Source organism: Phoxinus phoxinus (genome assembly GCF_949152265.1).
Source record: "Phoxinus phoxinus genome assembly, chromosome: 18".
NCBI lineage: Eukaryota > Metazoa > Chordata > Actinopteri > Cypriniformes > Leuciscidae > Phoxinus > Phoxinus phoxinus.
This window is the reverse complement of record NC_136893.1, coordinates 7,631,992-7,643,560: the sequence shown is the minus strand read 5'-3', so window position 1 is coordinate 7,643,560 and position 11,569 is coordinate 7,631,992. Positions and strand designations below refer to the sequence as shown.

At 36.6% G+C, this 11,569-nt stretch overlaps 1 protein-coding gene across 1 annotated transcript in view; it reads right to left on the bottom strand.

Annotated features, from left to right (window-relative positions):
• Positions 1-803: 803 nt before the first annotated feature.
• Positions 804-11,569, bottom strand: part of cpne9 (copine family member IX) — a 39,452-nt gene continuing 28,686 nt past the window's right edge. The window contains exons 12-20 of the mRNA XM_079588273.1: positions 11,014-11,067; positions 10,850-10,911; positions 7,649-7,695; positions 7,311-7,492; positions 6,952-7,079; positions 5,112-5,214; positions 4,952-5,009; positions 4,792-4,865; positions 804-4,124 (exon numbers count right to left, since the gene is read on the bottom strand). Coding sequence (XP_079444399.1) covers positions 3,942-4,124; positions 4,792-4,865; positions 4,952-5,009; positions 5,112-5,214; positions 6,952-7,079; positions 7,311-7,492; positions 7,649-7,695; positions 10,850-10,911; positions 11,014-11,067 — 891 coding nt within the window. The 3' untranslated portion in view covers positions 804-3,941. The remainder of the gene's footprint in view (positions 4,125-4,791; positions 4,866-4,951; positions 5,010-5,111; positions 5,215-6,951; positions 7,080-7,310; positions 7,493-7,648; positions 7,696-10,849; positions 10,912-11,013; positions 11,068-11,569) is intronic.

Here is an 11,569-nt window from a genome sequence, read left to right as displayed (position 1 = left end):
AGGGGGTACGTTAGATGAAATGAACTGAGAATGGCCGACGTGTTGCCAGGCAGATTGTTCCCGAGATGTTTGAAACAAAAGTTCAATCAGGTAAGCTATGAAGCTATTAAAAATAAAAGTTCCAAAAAGGGATTTCACAGCAATGCTAGAAGAGCCAATTGGGTTTCCCCAAAGAACCTGTCAGAGAATACCTCTTAAAATAACCACTTTTGCTAGTGTGAACAAATATTTGAATTATCTAAATAACCCTTTTCCACTATAAAGAACCATTTGTGGAATGGAAAAGTTCCATGGATGTTTAAGGTTCTTCGTGGAACCGCTGATTCAATATAGAACTTTTTATTTTTTTAAGATTCGTGTTTGCGTTTTGCCTTTATTATGATAGGATAGTATAGAGTTGACACTGACAGGAAGTGAGTTTGGGAGAGAGAGAGAGGGGGACAGGATTGAGAACAGTGTCGAACTCGGGTCGCTCGAAGTGCAACGGCACTATATGTCGTCACTCTCCCCACGAGGCTATTGGCGCCGACCAGAACCTTTATTTTTAGGAGTAATATCATGATACCACCATATTTTCAAAGTTTATGCATCGCAAGTGGTAATGAGAAGAATGCCAAAATAAATTTTGGTCTGCATCAAACAAAAATATCATGTGCTACTATTTTGGTGCAATTTTGGAGCTTGATATTTTGGAAACATCTACTTTTGTGTTCTATGGATTTGGAACCACATGCAAGTAAATAATGACAAAATATTCATTTTAGAGTGAACTGTCCTTTAAATTCCCTCCTCTCATGGGCATAACCACAAACTGACATTGAGGACGGATGGCAAGTTTTAGAGCGATCTCCAGCGGATGTCAAGAGACCCTTGAGTGTCACACACAATCAACACTTCACACTGATCACCACTGGAGACTCGTCCCTATAGCAAGATGAGCTGACTAATGCAGTCCTGGCACATGGTTTGCAATACAATCAACTCTCAAACTATCATATAATGTATCAGAATTATGCATTAGCCATTGACCATTTAAAAAGCGCAGTACAGTGCTAAATAAATCAATGTAAACTAGATACTGTGCTTCGGTGTTTGTTAAGGCTGTTTATGCTTTACAGCAGCATGTTCTCACCTTTCACCTCTGCAAACTGTGACATATCCATCCCTTCCTACACACATGCATCTAAAAGGGAAAAAAAGTTCAGCATATATTCGCCACCAGATGCCAGTCAAGAGTCAAAGAACTATGGAATCCCAAAACAATGAATAGACGGCAAATAGAATTGAACAAAGACTTTATTAGCTATTAAGCTGTTCTTCTCGATTACTTGTCATCCTTATGTTTAGGTTGGTGAGAATATTGTTGGGGACAAAGACATTTCAGTCATCGTTTACTCACCATAATCTCATTCCAAATCTGCTTGACATTATTTCTTGTGTGGAACACAAAAGGAGAAATTCTGAAGAATGTCCCAGTTCCTCATTTCCATGCAATTACAATGAACTGGGACTGATATTCACAAGTGCACACCTATCCATCCATTCATCCATCCATCCTGTGAATAAGCATAATAAACTCTTCAGAAGTCAGCACAAGACATTCATGCTTTATTAAAAACACAACAAAGAGATATAAAACGAACATCTTTGCCTCACACTTGTCGATATACAATCTTGGCAGGAATGTTTTACATGGTAGCACTTTGGCACAAGCAGCTGTGTTTACTATAGCTGTCTTTACTATGAAACAAATATCATTCAAATCTACAGTTTAGCAACAGTTAGAACATTTCCGATAGATTACTGTATATATAAATATGGAGAAAACGGTATTCAACATTAAAGTATCTGAGCAATATTTTGATCACAGCAACAAGGATTATGGAGGAAATACAAACATAAATTGATGCCGAATGTTATTGCACTATTCATTATGTACAGCAGAATGAAAGAATGGAAAAAATGAAAGATTCTGCTGGAATGCTCCAAACTTGCCAGACATTCAATGAGTCTACAATCGTTTTTTGAATGGAATTTGAAAACGTGGCAGTGTACGCAAGGGTGAACCTCACGAAAAATGTCAAGAAACATCCAGGTCATGCGTCTACTCCAAATGCAAAAGAAAGGGGGGAAAAGCCTATTTCTAGGAAAATTGCATTTTATTTTGAACTGAGACATTATTTTCATGACAGTTAGAAGCATCTTCATTTCATTATCAATACTGCAAAGAAAAATAAACTACTGAAATTAGGCATGATATTAAAACTATTATGTTTTCTAGTAATAATTTTCATGTTATGGTTAAAGTTCTAAATTCTAAAAACTAGAAATAAAATACATTTTAGATACTACAAGTCATCAAAACATTGCAAACCATTATAAAGTACATTATGAAAAAATGGATATTTAGAGATTTGCTGATGATTACATTTAACAGTGTTATTAGCATTTCGTGTTTAAAGTGTTTTTAAAAAATATAACTTTACAGTATATAGGCTAAGCATTAAAAACAATAAAGGTAAACCAATAACTGGCATATAGTATAGTGCATACATAATTTGAATTGTAAAGTATTTTTAAAGTGCAATAGTAAGTGTCGGTAATAGTAGCATTCACTACCAAAAAAATAATAATAATTGGGTTCTGGGCAATTTTGTCATAAAAATAATGTTACAATGCATGACGTCTTAATGGTCGATTTGGGGTAAAATATGACCCAGGCATTTCTCCATGAGATTCACCTGTAAAATCCACCTTTGTCCCAGCAGCTTCATAAAAAGAAATCCCTATCTCTTTCGGTCGTTCTGCTGATCACCTGATTTATCTTTGTCACGCCATCCGTCTGCACACTTCCTGTGCCCATTAACCTCTGCTGATTACACTCTGGATATTTCTTCCCTCAATCTTCCTCTCTCTGGTTGAATTGCACTGATTGGCACCTCAGTTTCTCCAGGTAATTAGCTGCATCCACTCGAGGTGTGCGGAAGACTCCGAGTGCGCCGGTGTTCCCGCACAGGCATCTGTTTTTCTGCCACACGTAGCTACTTATTAGCTCCTTTCATAATCGGGCACAAATTAGAAAATATTTACACACTCAAAAGTGTGCCGGCGCAACTAGTTCAGCCAGTGAGAGAGTGACATATCTATATATTGGCCAAAGACTCTACGTGAAATACAAAGATGATGTGTGATGTTAAGGGTGACCAGTGCATGCGTGTTTGGGTATTACGGCGTACAGCACAGCCTGCCAACACCTCGCTCGCTCTGTCCCTCGAGTGTGAGAGAACAGAGACTCGTGTTCCTGGGTAAATTTCATTAAGAAATGTCCAGATGATGTTTCAAGACAAAATATAGAAGAAAAAGCTAAATATGATATTTTACATAGGCTACAGTAAGTGAAGTCTGTTTTAAGGCCAATTTTATTTCTGCATAGTGACAATCCTCAAATTAGTTTTAGTCTACTCATAATTGCATTTATAAATGTACTATAACTTCAGTAAATAAGTATTTTTTAGGGTAACAAAAGATTTAGGAATGATAAAATAATGTCTCAATGCAATACATCTCCATTTATATTAATTTTATGTAATTTATATAAAATGCATTTTATGTCAAATTTGATGTATATTTTATTGTTTTCTCATCAAAAAATTACCCAGACATTTCTTTTTAGAAAATTCACCCTATTTTTACGTCCACATCTTCCATTTCCAGGCAAGGAAAAACTGCTTTGAATGATCACTGGCTGATTATAAAGTATTACACCACACACTTACATTAACGTGTTCCTGATTTCAGTTGATTATTATTGTAACTACATAATGTGCTACTGCTAACCGATATGGAGAGTAAAAATGTGCATCCCCAGTGACGGACCCGGGGGGGTTCAGACGTGAACATAGAGCTGTGTTTGAGGGAGAGGATAAGATACTGCTCTGGGATCAGAGGTGGACGTTTATCTGTGGTGTAGGAGAGGGGGAGAGGGCTGGTCTGGGTTCAACGCCTCTGCTCTTCATGAACGACAGCAGCTGGTCAGGGATCTCGGCCAGGACATCTTTGGCCAGTCGGGCCATGCTGAGAACCTGGTTCCCGGATCGGTCGACGTAGTCCCGGAACGGCACAAACTAAATCAGAGATACAGAGATGAATCTCATGAAAAATGTCTTTTTGACTTTACTAAAAAAAGAGGTAAAAATAATAAATAAAATATAATATATTATATAATTGAATATGATATTTAACAATGATAAATAAAAAATATATATAAATAAAATCATAATAATACTTAATCTAAAATATCTAAGAAATAAAATAATTCCCCCAAAAAATAAAAAAAAGTGAATTTATCTCTAAAGCTTTAAACAGTTAGGGGACACCAAAGTGTGCCATATTTGTGTAATGTGTCGCATATCAAACCCACTTATTTTTTTATCATGGTAACACTTTACAATAAGGTTCCATTTGTTAGCTACATTACTTAACATGAACTAATGATGAAAAACACTTCTAAAGTATCTTATTATTAATCTTAGTTGAAGTTAATTTCAATATTAACTAATCCATAAATAAAATCAAAAGTTGTATCTGTTAATATTATTTAATGGACCTGAGCTAACATCAATCAACAGTTGTATTTTTATTAAATGACGTTGTTATTATTATTATTTAGCCTAACAAAATTAAAATCATTAAAATGAGAAAAATGTATAATGTTAATTTTACTCAGGGCAAAATAGACTTTTTCAATGATGTAAATTTAAACAATAATCTTGAATAGGTAACGTTATGTACCTGGACAATGTCTCTCTCAGCAACACGTCCCCTGGAGGACACCCTAACCTCATCTCCATCCAACTCCTCCATAGCTGTTACATTAACAAGAGAATAGTTACATCACATGTCTTATTCTTGTTTTGAGACCATCTCTGTTTTTGCAGTGCCATAATCTCACCATCAAACTCAGCAGGGCCGACTCCCACGATTATGATTGACATGGGCAGGGACGCCGCCTGAAAACAGGGAAGGAGCGGTGGTGTGTGATCGGTGCCCTGCTAAAAAGATTATTGTATTTACAGAACATCATGAAGGTCTAACAAGCAGAAATGACTCACGGTGACCACGGCTTCTCTAGTCTGCACCATGTCGGAAATGACCCCGTCTGTGATGATCAGCAACACGAAGTACTGAGAGCCATCTGTCACCTCTGATGCGCACCTGAGGATTTACAGTACAGTTAGACTTAAGAGCATCTATATTCAAGCAAACTTCTCAGTTACTTATTCAAGTTACTTCTCAGAAACTAAAAATGCTTCCAGAGTTTAATATGTCTGGCTGCAATAAAACAAGTGCACTGCTACGCGGTTGCTATGGTATTATGGGTGATTGCAAACTAGACCAAGTCAAAACAAGGCTCTATGATATTCTGATTCCTTGAAATGGGTTTGTTACGCACACACACAAATACTATAATTATTTAATTATTAATAATACTTATTCGTACTGAATAATTTGGAGATTGTGATTTTGTGTTATGGCATATAACTGGAAATATCAATGAAAATCCTCATTTTATCTAAACCCTTTTCACTGCTTTTTTTTTTTATTAAATCTGTCTGTTCCTTCCAGTCCATTGACCCTAATAACCACCTCCAGCAAGAAGTGGCGAGCCCAGAGAGGAGACTCATACCAAGTAGAAAAGTTGACCACTTCAGCAGCGGGCGATCAATATCTGCCTCTTAAAGCACCTCTGCCGTTCTGGGAGTTTGATTTTCTTAAGATTGAGAGATTTAGCTGGATCTGAAGAAGCCTTGAAACTGACAAGGGCAATTAAAAGTGTCTCCACATGTGTGTGAAAGGTTCAGGGTTTTTGTCATGTTGTGTGATGACCGGTGTACTGATATGACACGATATACGTGACATTTGAAGCAGACCAGAGATTAAGTTTTCAACTGAAACCCAACATTATTCTTCTGTGGCGAGTTTAAAGAATACCAATTATCCATGTTTTTCTGCTTTATTTTATCAGGATTTGAGGACATAAATCGCCCTTATTGTGTCATGACTTTCTGTGCAAAACATTTTTAATAAATGATCAAAATGTAAATTATTCATGCATGTTTCATGAATGAGGCCCAATGTTTTTGCTAAATTTATATTGTTGGACTTAATATAATTATTAAATTAATGTTCTGTTCATGTCATATAAATGTATTAAAAAAATAATGTATTTATTATTAATAATAATAATAATCAGTCATATTAGTAATTTCTATATAATATTATTTCGTATAATACTTTTAATACTATTTTTGTTAAATATTGGCTTTCACTATGAAAATTCAACAATTGTCTACCACTCTCTGACCCTGCTTGTTTTTGCTACTGTGCTTTTGACACTACATGTAAATGACCTCTGTTGTAAAAGGCTAACCTCTTCATATTTGAAATAGTTTAAACTTTCATTCATCCCATTACATTTAAACTTAAAAATGTTAAGCTGCTCATGGCTTCAAATCACAATAACACTGATTTTTAAATGACCCATTTTTGTAGCTCAGTTAAATAAATAATCGGTGACTGGAGAGGCCGCTTTGTGCTGTGAACGCCGCCTGCATAGTACATCAAAGTCCCTTATTCCAAGCAAGCGAGAAAAATCCTGTTTTCCAAGATATGTCCCTTTTAAAAAGTTTCTGCGTGGTAAACATCAGACCTCGGCTGCATCTGAGCAGCAGGTACACTGTGTGAAGTGTTAGTCAAGCACAGGATTCTGGAGGAGTCTTCGGAGAGCGTGTGTGCGCGTAAGTGCATTTGTGTGGAGCGAGAGGACAGGCTTTAGAGTGAATAACAAGTGGATAGCGACAGGAAGGAGTTCAGCTCACAGGGGAGACCAGGGCAGAGAGACAGAAAGAGAGATCAACCTCGTGTCAATTGCAGGAGGACTGTTTAGCTTACTGTGCCACCTGGTTGATGACAGGGGCAAAGTTGGTGGGGCCGTAGAGCTGCACTTTACGAAGACAGTCATAGTACGCCTCCAGCACGCCTTCGATGCCGACGCAGTTTGCATTCTCACAGTCGGAGTTCTACGAGGTCAGAACACATGCATTGGAGAGAACCCCCACAAGTTCATATATAATACATGAGGATGTATGTAGTGTATAGAAGGACAAAAATAAATGTTGTGTTCCATCATAGGAAAAGCAAGTGTAAGTAAATGATTTTCATCTGAATTTTCACTAATCTTTAACCATCCAACATTACTGTGAAGTTGTGTGTGCGTTTTTAATGATGGCTCTTTTTGAGCCGTTACTCACCAGGGGAAAAGCATGAGAGATCTTGCCATCAGGAGGGAGTTTAGCTCCAAAGCCATAGGCAGGGAAGAGTTTGTCACTGTCATAATCCTGGACGATTTCCCCTACGGCTTTAAGGGCCATGGCGTACGCGTTCAGCTGATACGGGTTCATGTAGTGGAGCGATGTCGGCTGTGATGGGTTTCCTGCGTTCAGGTATCAATCAATACAAGTGTAGACACAAGTGCAAAGACATTGAGGACAAATTCTAAATCTAAAATGGACATAATTTGGACATGATTCACCTTTACATGCCACACAAATACAAATGGTTGTATTTCAGTCAGTGAAGATGGTCTTACCATTAGAGGCGGTGAAGTCTATTGCTACAGTGAAGTTCAGCTGTGTTCTGTTACAACATTGAAGAGTCACAGTCAAAAGATGTAACCAATGCAGTGTATAGTCATATGGGTACTTGACATGATTTGCTAACTTATATGTTTAAAAATTGTGGGGTTAGTAAGAAATTAATACTTTTATTCAGCAAGGGTGGATTAAATTCATCAAAAGTGACAGTAAAGACTATTCTAATGTTTAAAAAAATCATTCAAAAAAATTATATTCATCAAAGAATCTTGACATTTATCATAATACCAAATGTTTCTCGAGCAGCAGCATATTAGAATGATTTCTGAAGTATCATGTGACACTGAAAGTTGGAGTATGATGCTGAAAATTCAGCTTTGCATCACAGGAATAAATAACATTTTAAGAAATTGAACTAAACAGTTATTAAATTGTTGTAATAATTCACAATATTTAAATTTTACAGTATTTTCGACCAAATAAAAGCAGCCTTGTGAGAATAAAAGACTTGACCACTAGTGAAAATGCTTATTTTTTCATTCTCCCCCTCGTATTATAAATATTCGCTAGTAAGAGCTGTGAGAGTAAACCTCAAGAGGCGCACATGCGACTGATGCTGGAGGCTGCACTCTTTAGCGTCCTTTTTAGTGCGCCTGCTTCCCATGCTCCCACGCCGGTTCGAATCACGCTCAGATGTGCGTTTCCCGAAAGCATTGTTAACCAACTATGGTCACAAGTTCCATCGTTATCAGCATAGTTCAATGAGTGTGTGTGCGTCGCAAAGTTGTGTGGTAGGAACGACAGCTCTCGACCTGCGGTTAGAAACATAGTTTCTTGTTTGCATGACATGTGGACATATCTGCCCCATTTCTGCCAGTGCCACAGAGATGGCTGCAGGGTCATCAGCCGGGGACCACCCTTCACTAATGTTTCTCTCTTTTAATCCCGGAACATCTCAAGGCGGCGGCACAGCGAGGAGGGACGTATCCCAACCGCTCTCTGCAGCCAGCTCTAAGATCCTTGCTTTCCCCATGCTCTAATCCTTCCTTCGAAGCTAAAGCCAAAAGCTCCCTTGTTCTGCCTCCTCTGCCAGGTCTTTGAGAGCCGTCCTCAGGTTTGAGCCTGAGATTCCACGTGACTACAGAAATCGCTGGGTACAGTAGATGTTCCAGTGTAGCCTCTACAACCCACTTCCAGCAAAATAAGCAAGCTGACATCTAGTACAATTATTTTATTCCGATTAAACAAGTTTCATTTACATCTTTTAGTCTATCAAGAGATTTAAAGCAGCGCTTTTGAAGAGTGCGCATGTGCATGCATGCTCTAGTACGTAAGAACAAGCTTTTGATTGAATCTGGATATGAAGCAAAATAACTGAGAAAAATTTGCATTTCAAAACTGCTAGTTAAGCAGCGAGTCCCCTTTTAGTTTTAATAACAGCAGCAGTTGAGCTGACATGGACAAAATCTGATCCATATTATCCACGCTTCGAAGGAAGCAAGACATCTGACCTTTAGTACAAAGGAGTTCACATGCTCTATGTCACACATTTGATTAGCAACCTAGAAATAGTCCAGAATCCAAATATTACCCTTTTTCTGAATTGCTAAAACACATTTCTCGAAACCATCACCCACTTTCTCAAAACCTTCAACACAAAAAACAAATCTTCAAACTACATTCAGAGAACATCTGATCTGACTCAGATCCAGCCTTGACAACACTCTCCACACCTGGCTCTTTCTCGTCCTCCTCCTCTTCCTCCTCGTCCACCACCTCTTACACATACTTTTCCTCCTCTCCTTTTCAGATTGTTTCCATCTATTGTTCGTATCAACATTCAGTGCATCTGTGCCACCTATGCACTCTGAACCGGCTTATTTTGCACAGTTGAGTTGATCACATCATTAGAAGTGTGAACAGTTTTGAGTCAATGTGTGTAAACGATGACAACTGTGCTTAGTGTTTTGCAACACAAGTGCATCACAGTGCGAAATGTGAGTGAGAATGGGTTCAGAATTTTGAAAAAAAGAGATTTGCAAATGGTATCTAACTGCCTGAACTGGTTGAAGGATTTACAGAAAGAGTTATTTATTCAACAAATTGGTTTAGGCTATGTTGAGAATTTGGTTCAGAGAATACAGTTTAGTGTTGTGACAATTCAGAAAAACTAGACTTCCATTAATTTAATTTAATTCTTTGTTTTAAAATGTTTAAAATATGAATACTTTATTTATTTTCAGGTTTAAATAAATTTTTGCATCATAGAAATCTGACCTTTAGTACAAGGGAGTTCACATGCTCTACGTCACACATTTGATTAACCTAGAAATAGTCCAGAATCCAAATATTATAAAAAAAAAATAGATTTTCAATGTGGACTCTTTTAACTTTTGGATGCCACATATATACAAATTTATAATAGACAAAAAACAATTGTATAAATCCATGTATATATTGCTAATTAAAGTACACTAGTAGAATATGCTGAAACTTTGAGAGAATTCAGACTTCAACTTAAACTTACATGTGATAAACTTACTTATATGATGCACAATTATGAGCAAGTTATCAAAATGTTTCTAACCTGGATATATCAAATGAAAATAAATATAATTTTTTATATATATAATATAGTACATATGTTTTTTTTTATCAAGTCAATGCATAATTAAATTAATTAAAAGGCAAGCATATGGTATGACATACTGGTATACTGAATCATTGCCTTGATTTCAGTTGTTTTGAAATGAGTATGTGATGTTTGCTTTAGCAAAAATGTTTCTACATTTTTATTAGAGCTGACAATTGATTAAAAATGGGCTCCTCACTTATTTTTTGCTATCTTAATTTTTATTTGATCCGTCAAACAATTTGACTATTACTGGGTTACAGGGCACAAAAAAAAATATATATATATTCCTATAGTGCATTTCATTAATATTTGTATCAGTATTCAACACATGCTGGTAATGCCTGAAAAAAAAAATTATGGTAACTAAACTGTCCTGAAAGCTCAATGACAATAAGATCCACTTCTAGTTTATTGGTATTGTCTCGAACGCAAGATATTCAGATTGACTAACTATAATTCCACAAATGGTTTACATGCATGCCTGATACAGCTGCTCTCTAACCAGTTAATCTGCATCTTTCTCCAGACTAATTTATCCAGGGACTTTTTAAGGGGCACTCACCCGCCCCGAATGAAGTCCACAAATGTGTACTCCGATTCCACTTTGAAGGACAAAAGTGTTACCTAGAGAGAATAAAAAAAGGGGAGAGGGGAGAGATAATGGAAGTCATTATGAAAATAAATCAGAAGAGGAGAGCGCTTGACAGGTAATTCATTCACATGTACCGTGCCAGAGTTGACGTATTTCTTTTTCCGGCCTTTCTTCTTAGGATTCAGAACCTGAAAGAAACAAAAAGATACCCATCAAGCATGGCTGAAAGGAAAATGACATATTACTGAAGTGTCCTCATGTTTGTTTGTTTTCTTTTATGATTCATGAAACATTTTTGGCACTTTCATGAATATGGCCCACGTTGTTGTCCCATTACTTTTTAAGAGCCATTAGAGGAACATATTTAGAACTATTAGATCAAATATTATCTAACAAACAATTATCCTGACATGAAAAGTTGTAGCTTGTTTTCAACACATTAAATGTCTGTATTCCCTTAGCCTGTCTTCACCTTTTTGGTTTTATCTAACAATGAAAATCCAGTGACTCTTTTTTGTTATTAAAACAATATTTAGCTGTGTCCCACTCCCACATTTTCAGCACAACCCTCTAACTGCATAATAAATACATAAACAACAAAAAAATGCTTAATATGTTTGACATTATTTTTTACTATTTATGTTTTTTAAATCAGTCAAAATGACTAAAATGTAGTTAAAAAAGTGTTGT